We start from the raw sequence: 25,309 nt of genomic DNA, 5'->3' as shown, positions 1-25,309 counted from the left end.
ACAGACATGGCTAACGGAGCTAACACCCCATAGTTTCTGCCATAAGACTTCCCTGAGATGACGTCTTGATCTGCCAGTTAGGAGGTAGAAATGACCTGATATCTGAAACATCAGACTTTAACTGGTTTTGACCTTTAAAAGAGGTCACAGCCATCAGTCGTCTGAAGTCCATCAGCTGCTGGAGGTTCGTCCCGACCCCACAGAAACCAACATGAAGACAACATGGAGCCATTTTACTCCAGCTCAAACAAAGAAAGACGAGCCGAGCATCTGTTAATGTCTAACACGAAGACACACACATACACACTTACTCATCAGCAAACACACTCTCACATCTACAGGTTACCATCTATAGATTAAATGAAAGGATGAATGAATCATGTGACTTTAACGCAGAGCTTTACGACAGCCTGAGTCTGAGAGAGCAAACACTTTCCACCAGTCAGGATATTAAACCTCTGCAGAGACTCTCACTGCTGATAACATCCATACAGCACATTTCCTGTGCCATAAACACACGCCTCAGACACACACACGCCTGAGACACACACGCCTCGGCCACAGCGGCGTGCACATTCAACTGACCAGTTAAAAAAATGTCTTATTTTAAGTTATTTAGAGACAAAATGAGGTCTTAACTGCCTGTAAAAAGTAAACAAATCTTCCTGTGGGGTATAAAAATGTGCTTAGATTAAGACATTATTCTAATTATATCAAGCACATTTTTCTTGCCCCATTGGTGGATTTTTTGCACTTGTTACAGGCAGTTTAGACCTTACTTTTTGTCTTTAAATGACTTGAAATAAGACGTTTTTCTGGACTGGTCAGGTGACTGTGGCTCATATTAAGTCTAAAAAGACATTTTTTACAAAAAACTAGAGAAAAACACTTGATAACATGCCAGTTTTTGCAGTATTTTCTGTTTGTTTGGAGCAGCACTCACCTGAAAGAGTGACAGCCAACATCAGGTCCACCTGTGGGTCTGTGTCTCCACCTGCTGGCCAGTCAGTGCACTGCAGGAAAGCTCTCTTTTGGGGAGTATTGGTTTGATTTTTGTTTATTTAATTTCCCAGACTGTAGACTACGGAAGTGTAGTGCATTCACTTGAAGAAAAAAAAAAAAACTTTGGTTTTTCAGAGTTATTTATTCTTTTATTTGTTTTTTTTGTTGAAATTATTTTTGTTTTTCTGATTAATATTGTTTTATTGGTTTGTTTTTTGTTATAATTATTATATTGGTTTGTTTTTTTTGTTATAATTATTTCTTTTTTTTTATGAGTAATTTTTTTTTCTGTTTTCAGATTACTTTTTTCCTGTTTTTCGGAGTAATTAATTACCACAAAAAACAAACCGAAGAATAAATTACTCTGAAAATCCTGAGTTGTTTTTTTTCTTCAATCGAATGCGATATGCTTCTGTAGCAGACACTGTCTGTCTTACTGTTTTTTTTGTTTGTTTGTTTTTGGTCTATTTCAGACATCCATTTTGGTATTTTATTACATAATGCAACAAATTCTTACATTTTCTTGATCTTTTTAAAAAAAAAATTATATTAAAAAAACTCTGCATTTTGTAATAACTGATGCAGTATTTAAGAATGGAGCAACGTTTTTTACATTTTGTGTTCAAGAGTTTTATTACAAAATCTGGTGTTTTTACATAATCACTTGAATATTTATTACATTATTACATAATGTGGTGCGACACACCTTAACTCATGTACATACAGAAACAGGGAGAAGAGTCCATCTTGTTTTTCTTGCCCCTTTACTCCAAAAGCAATGGTGAATGTCTTCACCTCCTCAGGAATAAGAAGAAAAACACAGAAAACACACAAACTGCTGTCACAGTCTGGTCATTATTTAAAAAATTCAACATTTAACTCCAGTCAGAGAAAAACACGTCTGTTTCGGAGTTACAAACTGATGTTTAAGTAAAGTATCGTCTATGCTCTTAACCCTCTTTATGGTAATACTTTACTTTTTACTCTGAACATAACTCACTCTTTTCTGTCAGAAAATAACAGATTCATGTTTATGTTTTACCCCACACTTCATCACAGTAACTGACAAAAGGCAGAAAAAGAGGATAATACAAAACCCAACGATCCAATAGGAACTCTGCTTAGATATTCTTGATTTCCACATTAACTTATCATCCATGATCACACCAGAAAACTTGTGTCCTGAGCAAAATAAAAGGTTGTATCATCAGCAAACAAAACTTACTGCAGTAACTTTAAAACTTCCCATAATTCATTACTGTACAAAATAAAAAGTTGAGGCCCCGAAACTGAGCCCTGTGGTACTTCACACTCAGTGTTTAAATACTCAGATCTACTGTCAGATTACCGATTCGGTTTGAAAATTTAATTCAATGTGAAAAAGTTGAAAAAGTTATTGACGATGTCTACAGACTATATCAAGAGCCATATTTTCCAAAAAAAATGCACATCACATGTGAGTCAGTTTTTAGGATTTATTCAGGGGATCTGGCATTGTGTAACCAGAAAGTCAATAAATAGATAAAAAATAAAAACATTTCGCCCCCTTCTGGAGAAAAGTGGTAACTTTTTTCCAACCCAGCTTACTTACAGATATGAATTTCCAAAAAAGGCTTTTTTTTTTTCACAAAACAATTCCACTTTAAAAGTCATAAAATAAAAAATCCAAATTACTATGTAAATGTATTTCTTTCTCTCACCCCTAATCCATGATCACACACATACATAACAAAAATTAAATAAATAAATAAATAAATTTAAAAAAAAAATTAAAAAAGGAAAAATCAGACACTCATCCAATATTTACCGAAGAGAATTGGGGCCACAAAAAACATCAATTTTTTTAAAAAACTATTTATTCTGGAAAAAAAACAGCATCCTGACTTTAATCTCAGAAAAAAAAAACAGTTATATAAAATTTGGATTTTTTTTCCCAGTGGCCGAAATCCTCTTCTGTAAATATTAACTTCATCTAAAGACAATAAAACATTTTCTTTATTCAATTTACATGTCATATACTTAGTTCACTTCAAATCTAAGGATGACTTATTTTCATCAAACCACATTTTTAATTTAAACATTTAATCTTAAATACTTCCTGTTTACATTTTTAAGTCGTGTCACATGACCAAATAAAACTTATTGCTGTTATTTGAAACTTTCCATATTTCATTACTGTACAAAATAAAAAGCTTAGGCCCCGAAACCGAGCCCTGTGGTACTCCACACTCAGTGTTTAAATACTTAGATGTACATATTAGTGTCTGTTACATAAATAGCTGCTGAACCAGTTCAGGAAAAACTCCTTTAACACCAAAACTTTATAATTTATAAACTAATATTTAGTGATTTATTCCATTAACTGCTGTTTTCAGATCAATAAATACACTTATTGTATATTAATCACTGTCTACACTCTGTTCCAGTTACACTGTGATGCTACTGAAGAAAACTTCCATTATCAACGTCCTCATGATGATGATAATCCAAAGCTCCAACGGCTTTAGTGATTAATGTGAACATTAATCTGAGAGCCAATCAGACGCCTCTTTCTCTGTCTCTGTCCCAGTCTGTCCCCGTGGTGCGTTCAGGGACTCGTGTTTCTTCATGTGCTCGGCGTAGCGCCGCGCCCCGCTCAGGCTCTTCCTGCAGATGTAGCAGAAGTACGGCCGGCTGTCGGCGTGCGTCTCCACGTGGTAGGTGAGCTCCAGGGCGCGGCTGAAGCTGCGGCTGCAGAGCGGGCACTGGAAGCGCACGGCAGCGTGCGTCAGCTGGTGGCTCTTGAGCGAGCGCTGCTCTTTGAAGGTTTTGGGACACACGGGGCACTGGAAGGGCCGCGCGTCCGTGTGCAGCTTCTGGTGCCTCCGCAGCGCGCTGGAGAAGGTGAAGCTCTTCCCGCACTCGCTGCAGGTGTACGGTCTCTCCCCCGTGTGCGTCCTCTGGTGCTCCGTCATGTGCACGTGCTGCGTGAAGCTCTTCTTGCAGGTGGGGCACTGGAACGGGCGCTCACCTGAGTGGATCCTCAGGTGTTTCTGCAGCGCCGACGATTTGTAACAGTCTCGACCACAAACGGGGCAGCAGTGCCTCCTCGTCACGTCGCTGCTGTCTCCGGACGGCGTCTCTGAGCGCAGACTTCGTTCTATCAGGGCATGAGGAGGAGTTTAACCACACACAGCCGTTACATCACTCTCTGCACACACACACTCACACACACCAGGCGAATACGAGACGCTCAGGCTCAGGCTCTGTCAGCAACTCTGACTTTGGATCAGTGGTTTTTAACCCTCATGGGTCTTTTAAGGTAAACAGACAAAGATGTCCCCAACCAAAAACTGATTTTAAAACAAAACAGATTAATTTATTATACTGTTTTTTGCTGAAAATGTTCCATTAACTCCAGCCACAAACGAGACCAGGCTTAACTGTACCAAACCAACCCAAACCGTACTGAACTGAACCAAACTGTTTTAGTAGGTCTGGGACGATATGCTATTCTTGCGATTCGATTCTATTATGATTTTTGGGGTGTTGATTTGATTTGTATTGAGATTCTTCGATATTAACGATTTCTAATTTGCTTGTCTAACACCAGACCATGTGACAAAAGTTAAATGATGATAATAATGTATACACACTATAACACAGGGGTGGCCAACCAGTCAGAGACCAAGAGCCACACAAATTACCGTGGTGCTACAAAGAGCCAAATCACACACATGGCCTTACAGACACACTTCCTCTCACACATAAACAAAATCACATGAAATGAAAAGTAATACATTTCCATCTATCTATCCAGAAAGCTATGAGCACATGAGCAATTGAGAGTATGGAGAGAAGAGAAACCGAAACTTAAGTATCAATCTCATCACCCAAGTATTGATCAATACTGATCCCAAAGTAGGCATCAATATATCAATATTTTAGATTGATCAGCACACCACTACTCATAACTGTGTATATATATATATATATATATATATATATATATATATAATTTTTGTAATGAATGGATTGAAGAGCCGCACACAGAAAGGCAAAGAGCCATCTGGGCTTGCGAGCCACAGGTTGGCCACCCCTGCTTTACCAGGGGTGGCCATAAAATTTCCAGGGGTTTCCCATAAAATACACATCACGCGAGTCAAACAGAAACATTTTGCCCTCTGTTGGAGAAAAGTGGGAACTTTTTTCTAATCCAGTTCATAAACAAAGACTGAAATGGAGAATTTGAAGTTGAAAAAAAAAGATTTTTTGACAAAGAATCACATTTTTTGACACTGACAAACTAAGAATCCTGATATATCATGTGAAAAAAATATTTTTTTTCTTGCACCCCTACTTTTAGATTGTGGTAACGTGCTTGTTTGTACTGTATATGTGTGTTGTGCAGTGCATAAAACAGCTCATGTATTTATTGTGGGATGTTAGAAGCAGTGAACCAAGTCTTATTCTTACAATGTGAGCATCATTTGAGGCTTTTATTGTCTGATATCTTTTGTAAATCAATGCACCAAGCCTTATTTGTACTGTACAGTAAGCATAAACGGATGAATCTGTTCCTCCTTTAGTTTCACTTTCAGTTTCTCCTGTTACAAGGAGCAGCCACCCTCAGGTGGTGTATGTGTGTAAGGAGAGAACTGAGGGGAAGCTGGAGATTCTTGTGATGCTTTTAGCGAACTGTATTTATTTATAAAATAAGAGACAATGCTCAGAAATATTAATGTACAAGTTTTTTAATGTTCAATCTCTAAGTTTATCCTGTAAAAAAATTGTTCCCGATGTTTGATTGTTGTGTTTTTTTCTTTGACCAAACCTCTAATATTGAATTCTGTTTTGGGCTTTTTGGGGCTCAGGTGTTATAGGGTTAAACGCCCTTTTTGATTACATGATGTCACTGTTTTTAATTTAGAAAAACTAAAAACGGTGAGGGTCAAACCACACGAAGTGATGAGAACAGATGTTTGCCGTTGATGCGTGCAGTGGTGATGCTTGATGTTCATGCCAAACATGCAAAACAGCACAAGACCTTAATGAGATTTATACATTTCAGGGAAGGGCCTCAAACACCAAGCCCCACCCCCAAGAGGCCTCCAGAAGGCTGGCCAATCAGAGGAAAGGGGGCTCCTCTTAAAGAGACAGCAGCTAAAATGAGGCTTTTCAAACAGAGGCTGAAAGAAGGGTCTTAAAAACAACAAGAAGAGAAAAATGTGGAGATGCTACCACAGGGGGCGCCAGAGGGACAGGGCAAAGACCAAAGAAAGAACACAGACAAACACAGAAACTGACCGATGGTGGCAGCAGGAGGTGCCGTGATGAGCTCGGGCCTCCAGGTCTCCTCCTCTCCATCAGAGTTGATCAAACCGCTCACGTCGCCCTCTTTGCTCTCCTCCTTCAGCTCCTGGTCTCCAGGTGAAGGTCTGGGTTTGGCGAGGATGGACTCACTGAGGGGAAAGCTCTGTGAGGTCTGAAAGAGACGACATAACCTGAGTCAAATGTGGTTTTGGAGACAAACTCTTCATCATGTGATGTGTTGATACCTGCTGGATCAGATCCTCTTCCTCCTCCTCCTCCTCCTCCTCAGCCTTCACGTGGAGCCAGTACTCCTGAAACAGACCTCGTCTTTCAGACCCTCTTATCTCTGCAGATTTTGGTCAGAGAAGAAAAAGGTCTCAGCCTCACCTGGTCCGCGGGGTCCTGGATGCGTCCGTCCCTGATGTGCGTCATCATGTGTTTTCGGAGCAGGCAGGGTTTCCGGAAGCTTCTGCGGCAGATGCTGCAGGCATGGAGCGTCCTGTGGATCTTCTCGTGCGCTCTCAGCTCCTTCACGGTGCTGAACGTCTGGGCGCACGTGGAGCAGCTGTGGAGCGTCTCTGTGGCGTGGACCCTGAAGTGGTCTTTGAGTCCGGATGGACTCGTGAAGCTCTCCCTGCAGAGGCAGCATCTGTGGAGCTTCTCCAGGGAGCAGGGAGGTTCACCTGGACAGACCGGGAGGAGAGACCAGGGTCAGAAATGATCCTTCAGAGTCTGACAAACTGTTTTTGAACAGACGCTCTCACCGGGCAGTGAATGCATCGTTTCCTCTTCATCGTCCTCATCGTTTATGATCTCAATCTTTATTTCCTGCAGCCCGTTCAGACCTCCTGCTGCCGTGCTGCCTTCACTAACCTGCTCCTGTTTCAAACAGCGGCAGAACAGGAAGTACTTTGTATATTCGACAGACTCCAAAAGAGCAGAGCAGAAAAACACTTTTTGCTTAATTTACATTCTTGTGCGTCCTGCGGTGCTCCGTGAACCCTCTCTGTGCAGAGAACCGCTTCCCGCAGACGTCACACTGAAACGGTTTCTCCCCGGAGTGGCTCCTCTGGTGGTCCCTCAGCCGGGACTTCCTGCTGAAACTTCGGCCACAGACGTCGCACACAAACCGCAGCGCCATCTGGTGGAGCTCCTCGTGCTGCTGCAGCTTCTCCAAGGTGGAGAAATCTCTGTGGCACTTCAGACAGCGATGGAGAGATCCGTCCTGGAACGAAGAAGGTAAAGCTGACAAAGATTTGAGGAAACAGAGGATGGAGGATGTGACCGAGCGCTCAGTGTTTGATGTGTCGCTCACCTTGTCCTCTGCTCCTCCCGCCTCCTGCAGCTCCTGCTCCTCTGCGTGTCTCTGCAGGTGTTTCCTCAGGAGGCCCGGGCGGTTGAAGCTCTTGCTGCACAGCGAGCAGGGGTGGAGCCTCTGTCCCGTGTGGTTCCTCACATGGTCTCTGAGGGATGACGGCGTGGTGAACACTTTACCGCAGAGCGCGCAGATGAGATTACTTCCTGTGTGGATCTTCTGGTGCTCGCTGAAGCCCGTCCTGGAGGCAAAGCGTTTAGGACACAGCACGCAGCTGAAAGGCTTCTCCCCCGTGTGCGTGCGCTCGTGTTGGACCAGATACCGCCGCTGAACGAAGCCACGGCCACACAACATGCAAACGTGTGGTTTCTCCGCTGCGTGTCCGAGCCGGTGCCGCCGCAGGCAGCTCAGCTGAGCGTAGCTGACCCCGCAGTCCGGACAGGAGTACGGCTTCTCACCTGTGTGGACTCTCAGGTGAGCCGTTACGTTGATCTTCTTTGAGAAGCGCTTCCCGCACACAGAGCAGCTGTGTGGTTTCTCTCCTGCGTGAGCCGCTAAGTGGTCCGCCAGCCGAGACGGGCGGGAAAACACTCTGCCGCACACCGAGCACGGGTGGGAGGTGTTGGGCGGACGGTGGCATCTGTTGAAATCAGGTCGATCTGTCGCCTCGATGACGGGGACGGCGTCCTCTCCTGAAGGAAACACAGAGAAAGAAACCAGTGATCAGCCTTTAAAGGGACAGTTCCACATTTTTAGAGTCACACTCTCCCAGAAATAATCCTGACCTCCGGCGGGAGATGGCTGCAGACCGTCTTCTTCTTCATCATCCGTCAGTTCATTCGTCTCCTCATCCTCTGGTCCTGATGAAGGCCACATGTCTCCTCTTCAAGCCTGGAAAACAAAAACAGTGAAATCAGACTTTAGAGCATCTGCTCAAACTAATTGAAGATTCAAAATACCTGAAACAGTATTTTTAAAAATCTCTACTCTCTTTGGAATAAACTAGTCTGGATCTCACATGTACAGGTGTGGTAGTTCTGGTTCTGGATCAGGACCAGGTGTAATGTGTGGGAAAAAAAGTAGTGAGTTCACACTTTTTTTCCTTTATCTAAACAGAATAAAGGGTTTTACAGATCTGGAAGCGGGTTTAAAAGAATCTTTGGGCTTTTTGGGGAGCCTCAGGCATAATCTGCCAGGTCCAGGTGTCATGGTTCTGGATTAGGTTTTGGTCTAATGTAGTTTGAGGTTAAATAATTGGTGAAATTGCCCTTTTATTCTGCATTTGAATTTGGGGTTTGACATTATATAACTTTTTGAAGAATGTAGACTCTTTGGATTAGAATCAGTCCTGATCTGGATTGTCCAGGTTTAGGATCTGGATCAGGACCTGGTTTGATGTAGTCCTGGAGTGGAAAAAAAGTTGTGAAATTACTCCATGTTTTAGAGTCTTTAGCCCAGGGGTCTGCAACCTTTACTTTCCAAAGAGCCATCTTGCCTCAGCTCACCTGGATGAAAGTCATTTGGGAGCGCAAAAACTACTTTATCTTCACATTAAGACAAAAAAAAAGTGTATAATCAGGTGAATAATTATTGAAACGAGAATTTTGTTGTGTTTATAAATTTGTACATGTGATTTCTACGTTTTTTATTTTTATTAACTTATTTATTGATTTTTTTTTTTTTAATAAGTTTGCAAATTTAGGAATTAAAAAAAATAGTAGTGTCATAGATTTTATAAATTTTGCAAAATTTGGAAATTGAAAAAAAGATCAAAAATTTGTGAAATGAAAAATGAATTTAAAAAATGTGCAAAATTAAAAAAAAATGATGATAAATTTGCAAAAACAAATCCTAAATTATGTAATTTCAAAATTTTGCTTGATTTCCAAAAATTGTAAAAACATTCCAATATTGCAAAAAAGAGGGATTTATATTAAAGAAATTTCAAAAATTTGCAAAATCTTAAAAAAAATGTGGAATTCTTTTTCTTAATTTGCAAAAATGTCAAAAAATTAAAATTAAATTTTTTTTTTTTTTAAAAACTACAAAAAAATCACAAAAAAATTTAAGCTTTGTTTCAAGAGGTGATGCATTTTTAGTCCAAATTTTATATTATGGTTTTACTTAGTGTCTTTGTTGTTATCATTAAAATATTAAAAGCCCTTCCTTTTAATAATGTTTTTAAAGCTACAAAGAGCCACTGCTAAGGAGTCAAAGAGCCGCATGAGGCTCCAGAGCCACAGGTTGAAGGCCCCTGCTTTAGCCTGTATGGGGGAAGCATTAGTCTCCCATTAAGCGAGTCCAGCTGCAGTTGCTTTGGATCAGAACCAAGTTTGATGTAGTCCTGAGGTGGGAAAAGAAGTCAAATTTTCCTATCTCTGCAATTTTTTAAATAGTAAAAAGTTTAATAAATGAAAATCAGTGTTTTAGAGTCTGCAGACTTTTCAGGGGATGTCTTGGTGCAGTGTGGTCCAGAGGTGCCTTTTTTCTGTATTTTCCTATCTAGAATAAAGGTTTCACGAATATAAACAGTGTTTTTAAAAGTCTGTAGACTCTGTGGGGCTTTAGTCCTGAACTGACTGGTTTAGTGAAGTGGTTCTGGATCAGGACTTGGTTTTCTCTGAAACTATGAATCAGATACTAACTTCAGCGTCGTGTTGAAGCTCTTGATGACCCTCATTGAAGAGACGGAGCAGCTTTAATGGGCATAATTTAGGAGTTAATTACTGTGATAACTGCTATTTATTAAAAACATGACCGATACTGTCTCATTCAGTGTGTATCACGTCAAATATCACGTCTGTAAGTGTCAAACTGACCTCAGTCATCCTCGGTTTGTGTTTGCTGTGATTGAATCATTCAGAGATGAAGAGCAGCTGTCTGTTCTCCGTTAACCGGTCGGTGATGAACTGTAAAATGAACCGTTAGAGCTCAGACACACGTACCGTTACAGCAGCTTCACTGTACACCTAAAGCTCCCGTTAGAGCTGAGAGTTTAATCCATTATTCAGGCAGAAAACGTTAAAATAACAGAGAACTGGCGAGACTCCAGGCTCAATGTGATGAAAGCTAACTCTGACGTCACACGCCTCTGGACGGCAGCCCCGCGAAACCACAGCTGTCTCCTACCGAGCGGTAAAAAAAAAAAAAACACAAATTAACGGCTAATTCAGACATTTATACACATAATATGGGTATCAGCAGAGTTTTCATTGACGTCAAGGCTCCTAGGCAGGATTTATTTCGATAAAAAGCCGGTAATAATGTGAAACCAAGCATGTTGCTCTACTGTGGCCAGACACAGCTCAGCACTGAGCTCAGTGCTGCCACCGCTGGTCGGAGGACGAACTGCAACAACATTCAGTTAATGGATCCAGGCTGTTGACTCCAATATTAATGAGATAAAGTGACATTAGAGATATTTTGTGGCACTGAAATTATATTTTCTTTAATATATTCTATATTTTAATTTTTATATCGGTTTTTAATGTGTTAATTCTTCAATTTTTGTTATCTATACAAGCATAATCGGACCTTATTCAGGTCCGATGTAAGACTGAGAAGTACAGAAGATCATTCCTGCCAGCAGCCATCAGCCTCATACACAAAGTCCAGAATTAATTATTGTTTTTATTATTGTTTTTACTGCTACAATCCTGAATTTCCCTTTGGGATAAATAAAGTATTTTTCTTTTCATTTCATTTCATAAGACAACAAACTCAATGAGAACAAAAACAGTACGTAAGCTAGACATCCTATTGTTATACTGGTGAAAATACAATCATTTCCTTTAGTAGAGGTCCATTCTTTACAGATTTTCAATCTTAGACATAATATCTATCCAGACAGTCTTTATTGGAGGATTGGGTTGCAACCAGTTTTGTGAGTTATGTCCACAAACAATACTGAATAATCCGATTTTCTGCTTTTTTCCTCTGGCGTTTTGAAATATATTAGTAAAAGTATCTCTACATCTCTGTAAAACACACAGAAGAAAAGAATGAATACAGGAACCTATTTCAGGATCATATGTATACCACCTTATTTAAAAACAAACTGGCAGCAACTGCAAAAGTATCTGTGATTAATGTGTTTATCAAGGAGTATTATTTTATATAAATGAATATATTAAATGAGCATTGTGGTATTACTTTTTTGTAGAATAAGGAACATGTAAGAGTTTTATTTGTGTCAGTATGAATGATGTTACTCAATGTTTATTAAACACAAATATTTATTAAACACCAAACAAACACACTCTTCATCACTCTCCTCCTCTTCCTCTCAGTCTACTGCTTCTTCTTCACCACATGGGCACAGTCATATTTCCCTCGCACCACTTTGAGTTTGACTCCAGGCAGGTCCTGCGTCCTCCCGCCCTCCACCAGCACCACGTTGTGCTCCTGCAGATTGTGTCCCTCCCCGGGGATGAACACCACCGCCTCCTTCCCGTTTGACAGACGTACCCGAGCGCACTTCCTGTTGGCAGAGTTGGGCTTCTTAGGTTTTCTGATCATCGTCTTCAGGATGACCGCTTTCAGCTGGGGGCGACCGAACGTGGCGCCAATGGTTTTGGGAGGCTGTTTGGGCTTCCCCTGCCGGTGCATCTGGTTCAGGGTGGCCATGGTTCTGGAGAGGAGGGGCGCCGTCCAGGCTGAGGCATGCTGGGAGGCTGCAGCAGGGAAAAAGTTTGAGCAAAGTTCTTTGTTTTAGATAACCAAAAAAAAATGCATATCATGGCCGGATTTTCCATATTTTTACTGCAGATTCAGAGAGAGTTCAGGACTTCATTTACAGGAGAGGAACTGAAAAGTATTCAGTGATAGGATTTGCTTTAAGATTCCCAAACTTAGATGCAACAGAGAGCCTCACTTAAATCTGTTTCTGTTTATCTGACTTCAGGAGTCACAGCTAATTTTCTAACTACTTCATATGTATGAAGTCTTGTGGGGACTTTAATTTAATTTAATTCTGACACTTAAGTAATACTGACTCTGACAGCAGGAAAACTCTGAAGCTGGAGGTTTATTTATAGATTTTTATGCAACAGATGAACAAAAATTTAAAGTCATTCAGAGTTGCCTTATTACAGCTGCAGGTGACATTTAACTATCGGGGAACAGGACTCACAAGGATCATCAAACATTAGCATTTTCTAAGAGAAATCTCACTTTGAAGAGCTGCTATCTGATAAAAATCTTTCTTTTTTTCCTTTTATTTTCATTGTTTTATTTCTATTTTTTTCTTTATGCTTTCATACTTAACTTTTTTATCTATGCTGTTGGAAAAGACGAACAGTTTTTCGGTTTTTCTGTATGCCCTCACATAATAAAATTGTCAATAAAAACCTTTGATTCTTGAGTCTGAGGTGTACAGGTGTGCAAACTCACCTTGTAACAGTGACGTTAGCACAGGTCTGAGGCTCCACAGTGAGGACATTTCTGAAACAGAAACACAAAAAGAAGATTACAAACACTGAAAGGACACTAACATGAGAGTTTAGAGACTTTGTTACCCATAATTCAGAGGCTCAGGCTGCTTACTTAAAATCAGCTCTCTCAGCTACTGTCTCTTTAAGAAACCCTCAGTATTCTGGAATCCTTCCTTAGTAAATGTAACAAAGCACCTTTTTAGGAGAATAGTGATGTCACAGTTGGAGCAAATCTCACTGAATTCTCATGTGATTCGTGATACGTTGAAATTTGAAACTTTGCTAATGGATAGATATTACATCACACAATTAAACTTTAAATCTGTTTTTAAACATGTGAAAAACAACATGTCACCAACTCTGTCAAATGTCAGAGAAACTGGATTGTGTGTGTAACAGATTAGCTAAAATCAGACTGTAATTACACTGGGATTGTAACTAAAGATTATATTCTGCTTATGCCGAAATAAAGACAGAGTCCAAAAGTCAAACATAAATCTATATCAGCATCCTACACCTGTTCTATGTGTCGCGTTTGGGACAAAATCACAAAATTGATCATTTTTTGAATGGAGTCCGGTGGTTCTTCTGCTGAACTGCAGAGAGTGAGGCCACGCGTTGGAGCTAACAAACTAATTACTTATATAAATTTATAAACTCCTACTATTTAATCAATTAGCTTTTCTTTACTCGTAGTTAACTGAAGATAGTTGTCTCCCAGCTAAAGAACACAGAGGTTAACTGATGAATAATCTCTACGTACCGGATCAGAGTCCCGGACCAAAAGCCGCCGTCAGATCCTCAGAGTTTATACAGAAAAAAAGAGTTTTTGATCAAATATCTGACGAATTTATCGCATATTTACAAAAAAAATCATCCAAGGTCTTTACAGAGCAGCATGAGCTACATGACCCGGAAATTGTCTGCTGCTGCTTCTTCTTCGTTTGATTTGATCGATGCAGGAAATGAAACGCGCGTCACCGCCACCTACCGGACTGGAGTGGGAAGCGGCTGTTTGCCAGATAAGGAAATGTTAGACAAGGTAGTTAGGGCGAGTGTTTTCTCCTTTCAGGAAGCAGAGCCTGAAGTCTAGTGTAGCAGGGCTAATTAAAATTTACAGGGTATGAGTTTTAATCACCAGTCTTTGATTATAAATCTTGAAGAGTTCTTTTAAATAACTTTTAAGTCTTTTAAAATGCTTAAAGATGACTCTCCTTTATAAACCGTGGCCTTTTTTAATTTTTCTGCCAAAGTTTTTAAAAAGTGATCCATATAAAAATATAAGATCAGGTACTGTAGCAGGCAGAAATTAATACGTATGTGTCTTTTTGGCTTGCAAAAGCAAACAGAGATGGTGTATTCCATTTACATCTGACCTGGGAAGTGGGGATTGGGAATGTTAAAAGTTGCCAGTTGGCAAGTTGAAAAAACTTGCCATAACAGCAATATTTCTATGTATAAACATCCAACAATACTATACAGCTGATTCAGAAATACAAATACCAGTCAGAAATGTTGAAATATACAGAAGATTACAGGTGCCTAATTATTGTTTACATCCAGGGCGGCCATCTTTGACTGTAAACTAGGGGGTGGTGTGGATTTCGGAGGGCGTTCCAGTTGAAATTTCCCACTCAGAACATGTAAATCTGGACTTCTGGGTTTAAATAAGATGCACTGAGACATCAGCCTAAATATTTAGTATTATTATGTCAAAATATTCAGTGTTTATAACCACCACAGGGGGGCATGTGACTGACTAGACCATTCAAAGTACACACAATGGAAAGAGACCTTTGTTTGTTTACCCTTTCCTCAACTAAGTTTCTCATTGAGTTATCCAATGGAAGATTAAAAGGCTCAAAAATCTATTTTATGTTAGAAAAAATTACCTGGACTCACATGGTCTCCATTATTGTTTAGACTGGTATGTTATTTATAAACATCTATGAATTGTTTTGAGTTTGAGTCTGTTAGTACTGTCCTCTGTAACCTGTGTACTAATCCAGGTGTGCTCTGAATCATTAAGTCTAATTAGACGTGTCAGCTGATTGAACAGATATACTGACGGAGCTTGGCACCGTGTTGGTGCATGAAGTCTTAGTGTCACAAAGTTTTATAACTGTCCTCATATAATGATCTGATAATGGATCAGCTGTGCAACATCTGATTTGATTCAATAAGACCTGCTCAGGTTGTTCCAGGTGTTTCTGTTGATATCGAGAATTAATCATCGTTGTTCCGGGGCTTGGACCAATCAGAAGCATTCTATTCTTTTTTTGACCATTTTCTTTCCGCTGTGATGTGATCAGATTTTGATTTTGTGTTCTAGAATGAATCACCGTTCTAATCTATCGGAAATGTTCTGTTCTACTCAGTAATGTTCTTTAGTGTTCCGTTCATTTGTGTGTAATTCTTGCAGTTTTACCACAGTGTCAACAGGCAGAGAAGAAATGTTCTGGACCACTTTTAAAGATGATGAATCCCTATTGTTGTTTTAGTGGGGAAAACTCCGGAAGCATCAGCCTTGGCCGTGACTGTGAGCTCAGAGCAGCTGTGAGGAGCTGTTATTTGTTCAAACACTGTGATACGTTTATGGCTCTGTCAGATAATCAGACGTTAGAGTCTTAACGCAGAGCTGCTATCAGCCCGGTCCACAGGTTATCAGTGCTAATCGATGAAATCACCTTTGATAAAGACTCTCTGAGCAGATGCATTTGTCCTTCACCTCCGTCAGCTGATCTCAATCACAGTTAAACATTGATCAGGACAGGAGCTGAGGCATTACAGGTGTGCAGACAGGTGAAGTTTGAGTTCAGGTACAGATGAGGATGAAGCTGGAACTGCTCCTGGTCGTCACGGCCGCTGTCTGTGCTGCCGGTAAGCCGACGAGCGAGGCCGCTCCAAGGAACAAGCTGCTGCTTATCTCCTTCGACGGCTTTAGATGGGACTATGACCAGGATGTGGACACGCCGAACCTGGACCAGCTTGTTCTGGACGGAGTTAAGGCCAAGTACATAACCCCTCCGATGCTGACCATGACGTCTCCCTCCCACTTCACCACCATCACCGGTAGGACATCAAAGCTGTCACTCCTTGACTTTAAATATTAAAACATGTGAAAACAACCTGTCAGAGCAAAAAGTTAAACTTTTAAACTCTTGGTTTAAAAATGTCAGAATAACCCTTTAATCTGTGAGGGCTCAGGTATAGTTAACAGGTTCTTGCCACAGTGTCAACAGAGGTGAAATGTGCTGTACTCCTTATCGTGCACATTGTTCTGATACGACTAAGAGATCAGGTCAACACTAGTTTCGACCAATCAGAATCCAGTATTTACCACAGCCAGGTCTTAAAGTAACCTCTTACTGTCTGGTTTCCTGTGTGTTAGGCCGATGGGTGGAGGATCATGAAGTTGTCCACAACATGATGTTTGACCCCAAGACTAACCTCAAAGTTCCTCACAAGAAGACGCTGACCCGATCCGAGTGGTGGGACAACGGACCGCTGCCGTTATGGATCACAGCTCAGAACCAGGTGAGTCTTTGACAGGGAGACTCCACATACTAACTTTATCATTTTCTGTTGGTTCACCACTTTTGACACTTTCTATCTGGAGGTCTTGAGTCCTCCTAGAAGTCTGACTTTTTATATACAGTCTGTTGTAAAAATAAATAAATAAATAAAATAAAATAAACACAGTACAGTAGGGGACCTAGAAAAGAGCCCTGAGGTACTCCTCAAGACTCTGGTTCCCTGTCACCATGCTAAAAGCTCTGTTCACAGCTGTCAGAAACCAGGAAACAGATAAGAAACTGCTTCACTGTGTGTGATGACAGAATATCAGGGCTGTGAGGAACATGAAATTATTCTGAGGAGGTGGTGGAGACCAAAACCAGAGACGGAAGAGGTACGTTGTGTTGTTTGACCTGACGTTCTCTCCCTTTGCGTTGCTTCAGGGTCTGAAAACGGCCTCCTTCTTCTTTCCGGGAGGTGGAGCCAACTACAGCGGTCAGGCAGTCAACAGAGTTGTGGTAGAGGACTCAAACCATCCAGACGCCAACGAGACCGAGTGGCGTGAAAACATTGACAAAGTGTTGAGCTGGTTCTCCGAGGAGGACTTCGACCTGGTGACCCTCTACTACGGCGAGCCGGACAACGTGGGCCACGCCAAAGGGCCGGACCATCCCGACAGGAAGACGATCATCATGCAGATCGATCGTACCATCGGATACCTCAGGGACGCCATCGTTCGCCATAATCTGGAAGACAGCCTGAATGTCATCATCACCTCCGACCACGGGATGACCACCGTCAAGAAGCGGCCGCAGGTGGACGAGATCATCCTGAACAAATACCTGAACTTAATCAAGCTCGCCAGTTTTGAGATCCTGGACTATGGCGGGTTCGGTATCTTAACGCCACGTCCGGGGAAGGAGCAGGAGGTGTTCGACTCTCTGTCCAAGGCTCCCAACCTGACGGTGTGGAAGAAGAGCGAGTTTCCAGAGAGCTTCCATCTCGCCAAAAGCAAGCGGCTGCCCCCCATTGTGATCGTCGCAGATCTGGGATTCAACCTGAACTCAGTGAGTGTCTCAGATCCTGCTCTGGGTCCTTAAAAATCCTGGATCATGGTTTACATCCGTAACCTTTCTACATGTTTGTGTCCTCTAGAGATTCATCGTCTACGTCAACAAAGGAGACCACGGCTACCATAACGGAGAGATGGACATGAAGACCATCTTCAGGGCGTTTGGTCCAGACTTCAAGAAGAACTTTGTGTCCGAGCCGTTCGACAGCATCCATGTCTATCCTCTGATGTGCAAACTGCTGCAGATCGAACCGGCGCCGCACAACGGCTCGCTGAGTGTAACCGAAAACCTGCTCAACGGTTAGTCCAAACCTCCACTTTGATTCATTTCTTAAAAATTTTTTTTTTCATTCTTATCACTAAACTGTTTACCATCCCAGCTTTTCTTTCATCAGTATTTTCTCAAACACAGAGATCTGGCCATAGCCCCACCCCTAACCGGCCCCCAGAGGGCTGGCCAATCAGGGAGAAGGGGTTTTCTCTTAAAGAGACAGCAGCCGAAATGACGTGTTTCAGATAGAGGCTGAAATAAGGGTTTTCTTAAATGACAGGTAGAAAAAAAATAAAGTTTTCTAAAGATTCCACGTGTGCACCAGAAGGAAATAATTTTAAAAATATGGAGAGAAAAAAAGAGTTTTCATACTGAAGTGAAAAGTAAGATATATACAAATATATACATTAAGAGAATACAACCTGAATTAGATTGTACATATAACTTAAATCACTGGCCCTCCAGATGGGACTGTAAACTATATAATTTGTCCATAGGGGGCGCCAAAATCCACACAAACTGAAAGGTCTGTCCAACTGCTTTATTTGTGACCAGTGTTAAAGTTTTATCCCGCACAATCAAAAGTTTTTAACAACTCAAACTGGATGATGATCTAGATCAGTGATCCTCAACTTAGGGTCCCAAGACCCCCAGAGGCCTGAAGACCACAGCTTGAGACTCCGTAGAATAATTCATAAATGATTGCAAAAGTGTGTTATATCACTGAAAGAGCAAACCAGCGAACTGGGATCTCTTGGACCATTAAAATCAGCTGTTTTTTAATTTTGCTGCCAATTTGTTTTTGTGCCATGAGATTCATTCGGATAAGATTGTGTCTATAACTTCAAAGTGCGCAACGATAGGAAAAAAACTTAAAACAGAAAACACTTCGGTACAAAATTTAATCAAAGTTTACGAAAAGTTTACGAAAAGTTTACGAAAAGTTTACAAAAAGTTTACAAAATAAACTTGGAAAGTATAAATGTAGCCCAAAGGCTTATTTCTCCTCCCTCTACGTACGAAAAAGTTCACAAACGTCCATGCATTCTTTATGTTGTCATTGCTGTTCACCAATACATCCACCAGGGGGCAGCACAGAGTCAAAAGTTTAGGACAACAACAAACCCAAAAACAAACATGGCGACTGTGGAGGAGGTGTTGCTAATGTTGCTCTGATCTAAAAGACCAAAACGGAGGCAGCGTTGTATGAGGTGGTTGTCGGTGAGGTCGATAAATACATCCCAAAAGTTTCGCCATCATTATTTCTTCTTCGTGTCTCACTAAAGCTACATGTCGGGTAGTAACAGCAACACTGCCCCCATGGGTTCTGGTGGTACTGCTCCATATGGCCTGGTGGTGGTGGTGGAAACGTGTGGAAAAACAGAGGAAATGAACTTCCAGTACTGGCAGAAGCCACGTTTTATATTAATTAAACGTTGAGCATAAATGGGCCTTAATTCTATCATTGCAAAGTTCCTTTAAAGTAGTAACACTAGGCTCATCAATGTTGTGTAAATGAGAGGGTCCTTGGGAAAAAATTCCCACCTGAAAAGGGGGGTCTTGATCCTGTATTGTTGTTGGTCTACATGTCTCAGTTCCTCCTCTTTCTGTTCCCAGGTGGACCCCAGAGAGCCCACCTGTCTGTGGCTCTGCTGCTTTCGGCGCTGCTCCTCTTCTTCACGCTGCTCTAACAGATCCAGGATCCGCCCTGGCTCTTCCTCCTTTAGGGGTTCTTAATATGTATATGCAGACTTTATATCACTTTATATAACTAGGATGATATTTATACACAGAGCTAACTTATGACGGGATGTTTTCTGTTTGTATTAAAGGGCTAATTCACATTTCTTCTGATGCAGTCGTCTGTGCAGCTTTCTGAGATTATTTATCAAATAAAAACTTACATTTAAAGAATAAAGTGTCTCACTGGAGCTGTTCACCTGTTAAAATAAGTAGACACAGTGTTCTGATCATTTTGTGCTAGCTAAGCTAAATCACTGATCTGCCTCCTGTAATAAAGGGTGTGTTGATGTTTTCCTCTGACTCAGTTTATCTGATGAGGATTTCTTCATATCCAGGACTCTGCTGTTGATAAACTGATGAAGAGCAGAAAACTACTTCCTCCTGAGACCCAGAAGAAACAAAGTGTTGCAAATTCTGATTTTCTGTCTTTCAAAATTGTCCTGTTGAGAAATTTTTTCTCATAAGAGGGTTTGGATTTTGTAATGAAATGTCCTTTGCAGTGGTCAGCTGGACTTCCTTGTACTGAAAAACAGTCTTTCTTCATCTTTTCTATAGTTTTAAATGAGGAACAAAGAAAAACAACCGATCATAACCTTTTTAAAGTTAGCTTTTAGCAGCTGTAGCTAGTTTACCCTCACTTCTTCAGGCGTATGTACATCCACGTATCTGGGAAACAACTCTAAAAAATAAAACAGTTAACTCTTAATATGTGTGTAGTTGTGTGTGTGTATGTATAAGTCTGTATCTTTGTATGTGTGTCAGTATGTTTGCTATTCGGTCTGTTGGGTAGACATTTTTGTGAGTTTGTGGATCTTTAGTTTTGTTGGATAAAATCTAACAAATCAGGTACCTGGAAAGTCCAGGATTTCCTCTGCAAAGCACAACAGGTCTTGGTATGCAGACTGTTATGTCGAGGATGAAGAGGGTACATTCTGTCCCTGACCTCAGAAACTGACAGTTTTTAGAATTCTGTCTTCTGTCTATGACGTCATGAAATTCTAGAACTTCTCAACTCCTGCTCACACCTGATTGGTCGGTACTCCTCAGACCACACACTGAAACCTGACACCTCTCATATTCCACAGATATGACAGTTTTATGTTAAATTTGATTTTCTTGAAGCTCTCAATTTTACATAAAGTCATCATGATGCAGATCAGAGGTCATTTTGGGGTCATTATGTATGAAGTCAATACAAACAGCTTGTACAATTGATTGTCACCGGTACTTGTATCAGTTGAAAAGGTATGTTCATACATGGCAGAGGCAAATGTTTCAAATGAAAAAATTAAATATATAAATGTGGAGCTAGGCTCACTTTAATATAAAACATTATACACATAGTGATAAAAAACATGTATTTTTAAAGTGATTTAAAAAATTAATCAAGTTATTCAATTCTGTGGTTAATCATGATTAATCATGAATAATGACACATTTCACTTGGGTTTAATAAAGTCTATATATACAATCCATTTACCCAACTACTACAACTGACTTGAATTTAGTTTTGAGTAGTGCTGTCAAACAATTAAAATATGGAATCAGGTTAATCTCAGGTTCCTGTGGATATTAATCATGTTTCATTCTGCATGAGCAAACAGACTCTAGAAAGAAGGAAATATTTTTGCAATTAGCGTGTTAATTCAACACCTCAAACAACACTATTCAAAGCAGAGAAAAAAATCTTTCCAGCAGAATGTACATAATACTTTATGTTGGGTGACTTTTATTTATTTATGTATTTACTTTTTATTTTTACTTATTTATTTCCATATTTATTTATTTCCATATTAAGTGATTGATTTCTTATTTATCAAATTATTTATTATTATTTTTCAATTATTATTATTTAAAAAATAATTATTCAATTAATTAATTAATTTATTTATTTATTTATTTATTTATTCATTTATTTGTCTATTTATTTATGTATTTGTTAACTTTTTTTTATTTTTCTATTTTTAACCTTTTTTTTTTTTTAAAGATCAATTAATTAATTAATTAATTAATTTATTTATTCATTTATTTTATTTAATCTATGTGAACAAAGCCCAAAATACGTTGCTAGCGACATTTTAGGGATTTTGTGTCATTCTGCACAGCAGATGAGTTCACTAAGTTGAAATTTTAAATCAGATTAACCATGATTATGTCCAAGTAGATCTGAGTACCAAAAATAAACAAAAGTTAAAAAGAAAAGGCGACCAACCTAAAGTCTTATGCACACTCTGGTCTGTTAAAATGAACAGTTAAAAGTGTTTAATTAACATGCTGAGTGCAAAATAATTTCCTCCTTTCTAGAGTCTGTTTGCTCATGCAAAATGAAACATGATTAACATCCACAGCAACCATGAACCTGATTAAATATTTAATCGTTTGATAGCACTACTCAAACTAAATTCAAGTCAATTGCAGTGTTTTGACAGACAGATTATATCTATAGACTTTATTAAGCCCAGAGGTAATGTGTGATTAATCATAATTAATGTGATTAATTAACATTTAATCACATGTAGATTATGTATTTACATGTAGTAGATACACAAACATTAGTAGCACCACTCCTGATGTGCAGCTCACAGCCAGAAAAGCTCTGAGGAAGTGAGGAAATGTCAAAGTTTCTCCGGCTCCAAGTTGCGTAATCCTGGAAAACACACAGCTGTGAAAGAGCTGAAGAGCCGGGATCCAGCTGCCTCTGGTCTGAAGTTGTTTTAGTTTCATTTCTGGCGTGCGAGTCATCAGGAGTTTCCAAACAGGAGGAGAATCCTCGCTCTGGACTATAAATTCAAGCTTCTTCCAGTTCTTCCAGCATAAACAGAAAACTGTCCAACATGTTGTCCTTCAGAGCTCTCATCTGCGTCCTGGTTCTGACTCTGCTGGGAGTCCTCGTGGAGTCTGGTGGAGGTAAGTCCTTCCTTCAGGTTTTTGGGGGGACTTTTGTTTCAATCTGATGATCCGGGTGTTTTCTGACAGCCGTGTGGTTCGCTGTGTATTTCTGAATTCTGTTTTTATTTTGAGATCTAAGTTTTAAAAATGATCTGCTGCTCTGACAGATAGCCCCGCAACGTTCAACCACGACCTGCCAGGATCTCAGCTGAACAGTCTTTACAACTCCAAAGTCGTGACAGCCGAGAAGGTGGTCCGACCCCTGGGGAACCTGAAAAGGACCTACGGACCAATCAGCCACTCAGGAGTCAGGTCAGTCCACACACACACACACACACACACACACACACACACACACACATACACACGCTTTGAGCATACAAATATACTTTATTACACTCTCTTTCATTTTATTTAGACTTACTTATTCCCACCTGTTCCCTGATGATCAGAGCTCAGTTTTCTGCAGAGTTATGTTGCTGCATAAACATCAGCAAACCCTGCTTCAGACCAAGGAACATGTTCTCCATTAGGGGGCGCTATAGAGAAAATACATCAGGATGGTTTTATGGCAGGATCAGGATCTGGATTTTGTTTTTCATAGCTTTAGAGACTATTTCAACATTTTCAGCCCCAAATTTATCTAATCCTGCATTCTGAAATTATTTTTCTGCTCCATTCCATCACGTTAATCTGGCTTTTTGTCCTCTGACGTGCTTGTTGATCTTTTACATTTTCACATCCTGAGTAACTGCCTGAAATAATTAACAGTAATATTTAAAAAAAAGTTTTTGCATTCTTACAGATGCTAAAAAAAAGATTGTAAATTTTTTTTAAAAAGCACAATAAAGTTGTAAATAAGTTATCAGGTATATATAGGTATAATAATTTTACCCTCAGATTGCAACAACAGGCATCAAGGGTTAATCCATCCAGTGACATCATTGATACATTGATAGATAAAAACTGTTTTTGTCTTTTCCTTTCCAAGACGATGATGAAGTAAAAAATATTTATGGCTCTGTGTTTTTGTTTTTTTGGCAGAGTGACCCTGGAGAATGGAAAGCAGTATCTTGTCCATAAAGGACCAGGATTTGGCCGCTCCTCTCAGACTGTGGTTGTCGATGCTAAACACATGTCCAGCAGGTGGAAGGTGAGCCACAGAATAACACATCTTTAGTTTGTTTAGTGTCTGTCCTCTTCATGGTCACGATGACACAAACTAAAAGGTTCAAAGTGTGTTGAAAGAAAGAAAAAACTAGACCTGATTTTCGCGATTTCAAGAGATCAAGTTTTGACTGCGTGGGTTATCTCCGGGTCCTCCGGCTTCCTCCAACAGTCCAAAATCAAGCTCATCAGGTTAACTGATCACTCTAAATTGTGCGTAGGTGTGAGTGTGTGTGTGAATGGCTGTCTGTCTATGTGTCAGCCCTGTAACTGGCTGGCGACCAGTCCAGGGTGTACCCGCCTCTCACCCAATGACAGCTGGGATAGGCTCCAGCCACCGTGACCCTGAACAGGATAAGCGGTTCAGAAAATGAAAAGATAAATGAAGTTCTGACTAGAGCTGTATCCACCACTGCAGAAGAATGAGACCAATATAGACGAGTTTAAAATGAGCTGCAGTTCCCTGAGTGTCCACTAGAGTCTGTCTCCAGCAGTGAGTCAGTCCCCATAGAGCTCCATGTTAAATGAAATAAACGTTAAAAATTGCAGTCATCTAAAGCTGCAGAAGTAAACTCTCTGGACTGTATGAGTGTATCATGAACAGCCACAGGTAGGGATGGTACCGAATTAGGTACTTTTATAGGTACCAACTGAATTCTGTCAAAAGTACTGGGTACTGATTCATGTGGAACAAAAAGATACCATGTTTAGGTACCTTAGTGCATCCTTGTGACTGTGAGGGGGTGGAAAATTAGGAAGTTTTTCATGCTGGACATGAACACAGCATTGCAAGGTTATATATTGAGAGATAAATATGTAAAACTGAAAAAAAAAAGTTTTTTATTGATATTTTTTACCACATAGACACAAAAAAGTACCAAAAATTGGTACTGTTGAGTATTGTTTCTAACGTAAAAGGTACCCATCCCTAGCCACAGATGATTCAAACTGTATTTACAAAGCTCCTCTCTTTCTGTTCCCCTCTCGCAGCCCACCCAGACCAAGAACTTTAACGGACAGAGGACGGTCGGTGACTTTGTGAGGACTGGAGGACGAAAATACAACGTCGCAACAAGAAACTGTCACCGAGCAGCAAACGCCATGATGCGCCAGAGACGCCGAGGCTGATGATAGAGACTGATTCTGTCTGCTAATCACATGATCAATCAATCTGTAATTAAGGGTTAATAAAGGTCAAACCTCTCAGAGTACCAAGTGTTTGTGTTTGTTTTGTATCAAAGGATGTAAACAAACAGTTCTCCCACTTCGGCCATTGTCCTCTGATCTTCTCCCAGTGTGAAACTGTTATCATGTGTTATTAGCGTGTTCCAGGAGACAAACTGTGTTAACCTGTTAGCCACAAAGACAACAGGCAAACACAGCTAACATTAGCATTAGCTCCTTCCTTTAGTCAACAGCTATGTCTGAAAAACAGAGACTGCTTTGGAGGAGTTAATGTTTATGATTGTGTCTATTTTTACATCACATTAACTCGCAAATATTACACTACTGGCATTTCTGTAGGTATTAGCCCCCTCTTCTGGAAAGTAGGTCAGGCATTTGAATGATAAAGATGCCCTCCATTTTCAAGATGGCCGCCATTTCTACTG

At 40.3% G+C, this 25,309-nt stretch overlaps 3 protein-coding genes across 5 annotated transcripts in view; 1 reads left to right on the top strand and 2 right to left on the bottom strand.

The window, feature by feature from the left end:
- The window catches only part of LOC141800163 (uncharacterized), a 53,693-nt gene extending 42,855 nt beyond the window's left edge, over positions 1-10,838 (bottom strand). Inside the window, exons 1-9 of one of the 3 annotated variants that reach the window (XM_074682567.1) lie at positions 10,555-10,837; positions 8,395-8,500; positions 7,610-8,301; positions 7,265-7,519; positions 7,059-7,173; positions 6,682-6,977; positions 6,540-6,605; positions 6,289-6,466; positions 2,956-4,141 (exon numbers count right to left, since the gene is read on the bottom strand). In XM_074682567.1, the coding sequence (XP_074538668.1) occupies positions 3,525-4,141; positions 6,289-6,466; positions 6,540-6,605; positions 6,682-6,977; positions 7,059-7,173; positions 7,265-7,519; positions 7,610-8,301; positions 8,395-8,485 (2,310 nt within the window). In that variant the 5' untranslated portion in view covers positions 8,486-8,500; positions 10,555-10,837 and the 3' untranslated portion in view covers positions 2,956-3,524. Of the gene's footprint in view, positions 1-2,955; positions 4,142-6,288; positions 6,467-6,539; positions 6,606-6,681; positions 6,978-7,058; positions 7,174-7,264; positions 7,520-7,609; positions 8,302-8,394; positions 8,501-10,428 lie in introns of those variants that run through there. The other 2 variants (XM_074682566.1, XM_074682568.1) reach the window with 2 other exon arrangements.
- Positions 10,839-11,826: 988 nt separating this feature from the next.
- mrps12 (mitochondrial ribosomal protein S12) lies at positions 11,827-13,992 on the bottom strand. Its single transcript, XM_074683982.1, has 3 exons — positions 13,805-13,992; positions 13,001-13,051; positions 11,827-12,282 (listed from the first exon to the last, which is right to left on the bottom strand). The coding sequence occupies exons 2-3, from the start codon at positions 13,047-13,049 to the stop codon at positions 11,900-11,902; spliced, it is 432 nt and encodes a 143-aa protein (XP_074540083.1). The 5' UTR covers positions 13,050-13,051; positions 13,805-13,992; the 3' UTR covers positions 11,827-11,899.
- Positions 13,993-15,872: 1,880 nt separating this feature from the next.
- Positions 15,873-19,591, top strand: LOC141801255 (ectonucleotide pyrophosphatase/phosphodiesterase family member 7). The gene is made up of 5 exons (XM_074684233.1): positions 15,873-16,113; positions 16,433-16,578; positions 17,001-17,624; positions 17,713-17,929; positions 19,518-19,591. The coding sequence occupies exons 1-5, from the start codon at positions 15,873-15,875 to the stop codon at positions 19,589-19,591; spliced, it is 1,302 nt and encodes a 433-aa protein (XP_074540334.1).
- The last annotated feature ends 5,718 nt before the right edge of the window (positions 19,592-25,309 follow it).

The sequence above is a fragment of the Halichoeres trimaculatus genome, unplaced genomic scaffold, assembly GCF_033239565.1.
Source record: "Halichoeres trimaculatus isolate MK-OKI-2021-1 unplaced genomic scaffold, fHalTri1.1 fHalTri1_scaffold_12, whole genome shotgun sequence".
NCBI classification, from domain to species: domain Eukaryota; kingdom Metazoa; phylum Chordata; class Actinopteri; order Labriformes; family Labridae; genus Halichoeres; species Halichoeres trimaculatus.
The sequence above is the reverse complement of the archived record's forward strand: the minus strand, read 5'-3'. Positions and strand labels throughout refer to the sequence as shown.

Excerpts from the sequence above, each read along its gene's own strand:
- mrps12 (XM_074683982.1), bottom strand. The coding sequence starts at position 13,049 with ATGTCCTCACTGTGGAGCCTCAGACCTGTGCTAACGTCACTGTTACAA. Across the intron at positions 12,283-13,000 it reads GCTAACGTCACTGTTACAAG|CCTCCCAGCATGCCTCAGCC; the intron begins GTGAGTTTGCAC and ends TCCCTGCTGCAG.
- LOC141801255 (XM_074684233.1), top strand. The coding sequence starts at position 15,873 with ATGAAGCTGGAACTGCTCCTGGTCGTCACGGCCGCTGTCTGTGCTGCC. Across the intron at positions 16,114-16,432 it reads CCACTTCACCACCATCACCG|GCCGATGGGTGGAGGATCAT; the intron begins GTAGGACATCAA and ends CCTGTGTGTTAG. Across the intron at positions 16,579-17,000 it reads GGATCACAGCTCAGAACCAG|GGTCTGAAAACGGCCTCCTT; the intron begins GTGAGTCTTTGA and ends GCGTTGCTTCAG.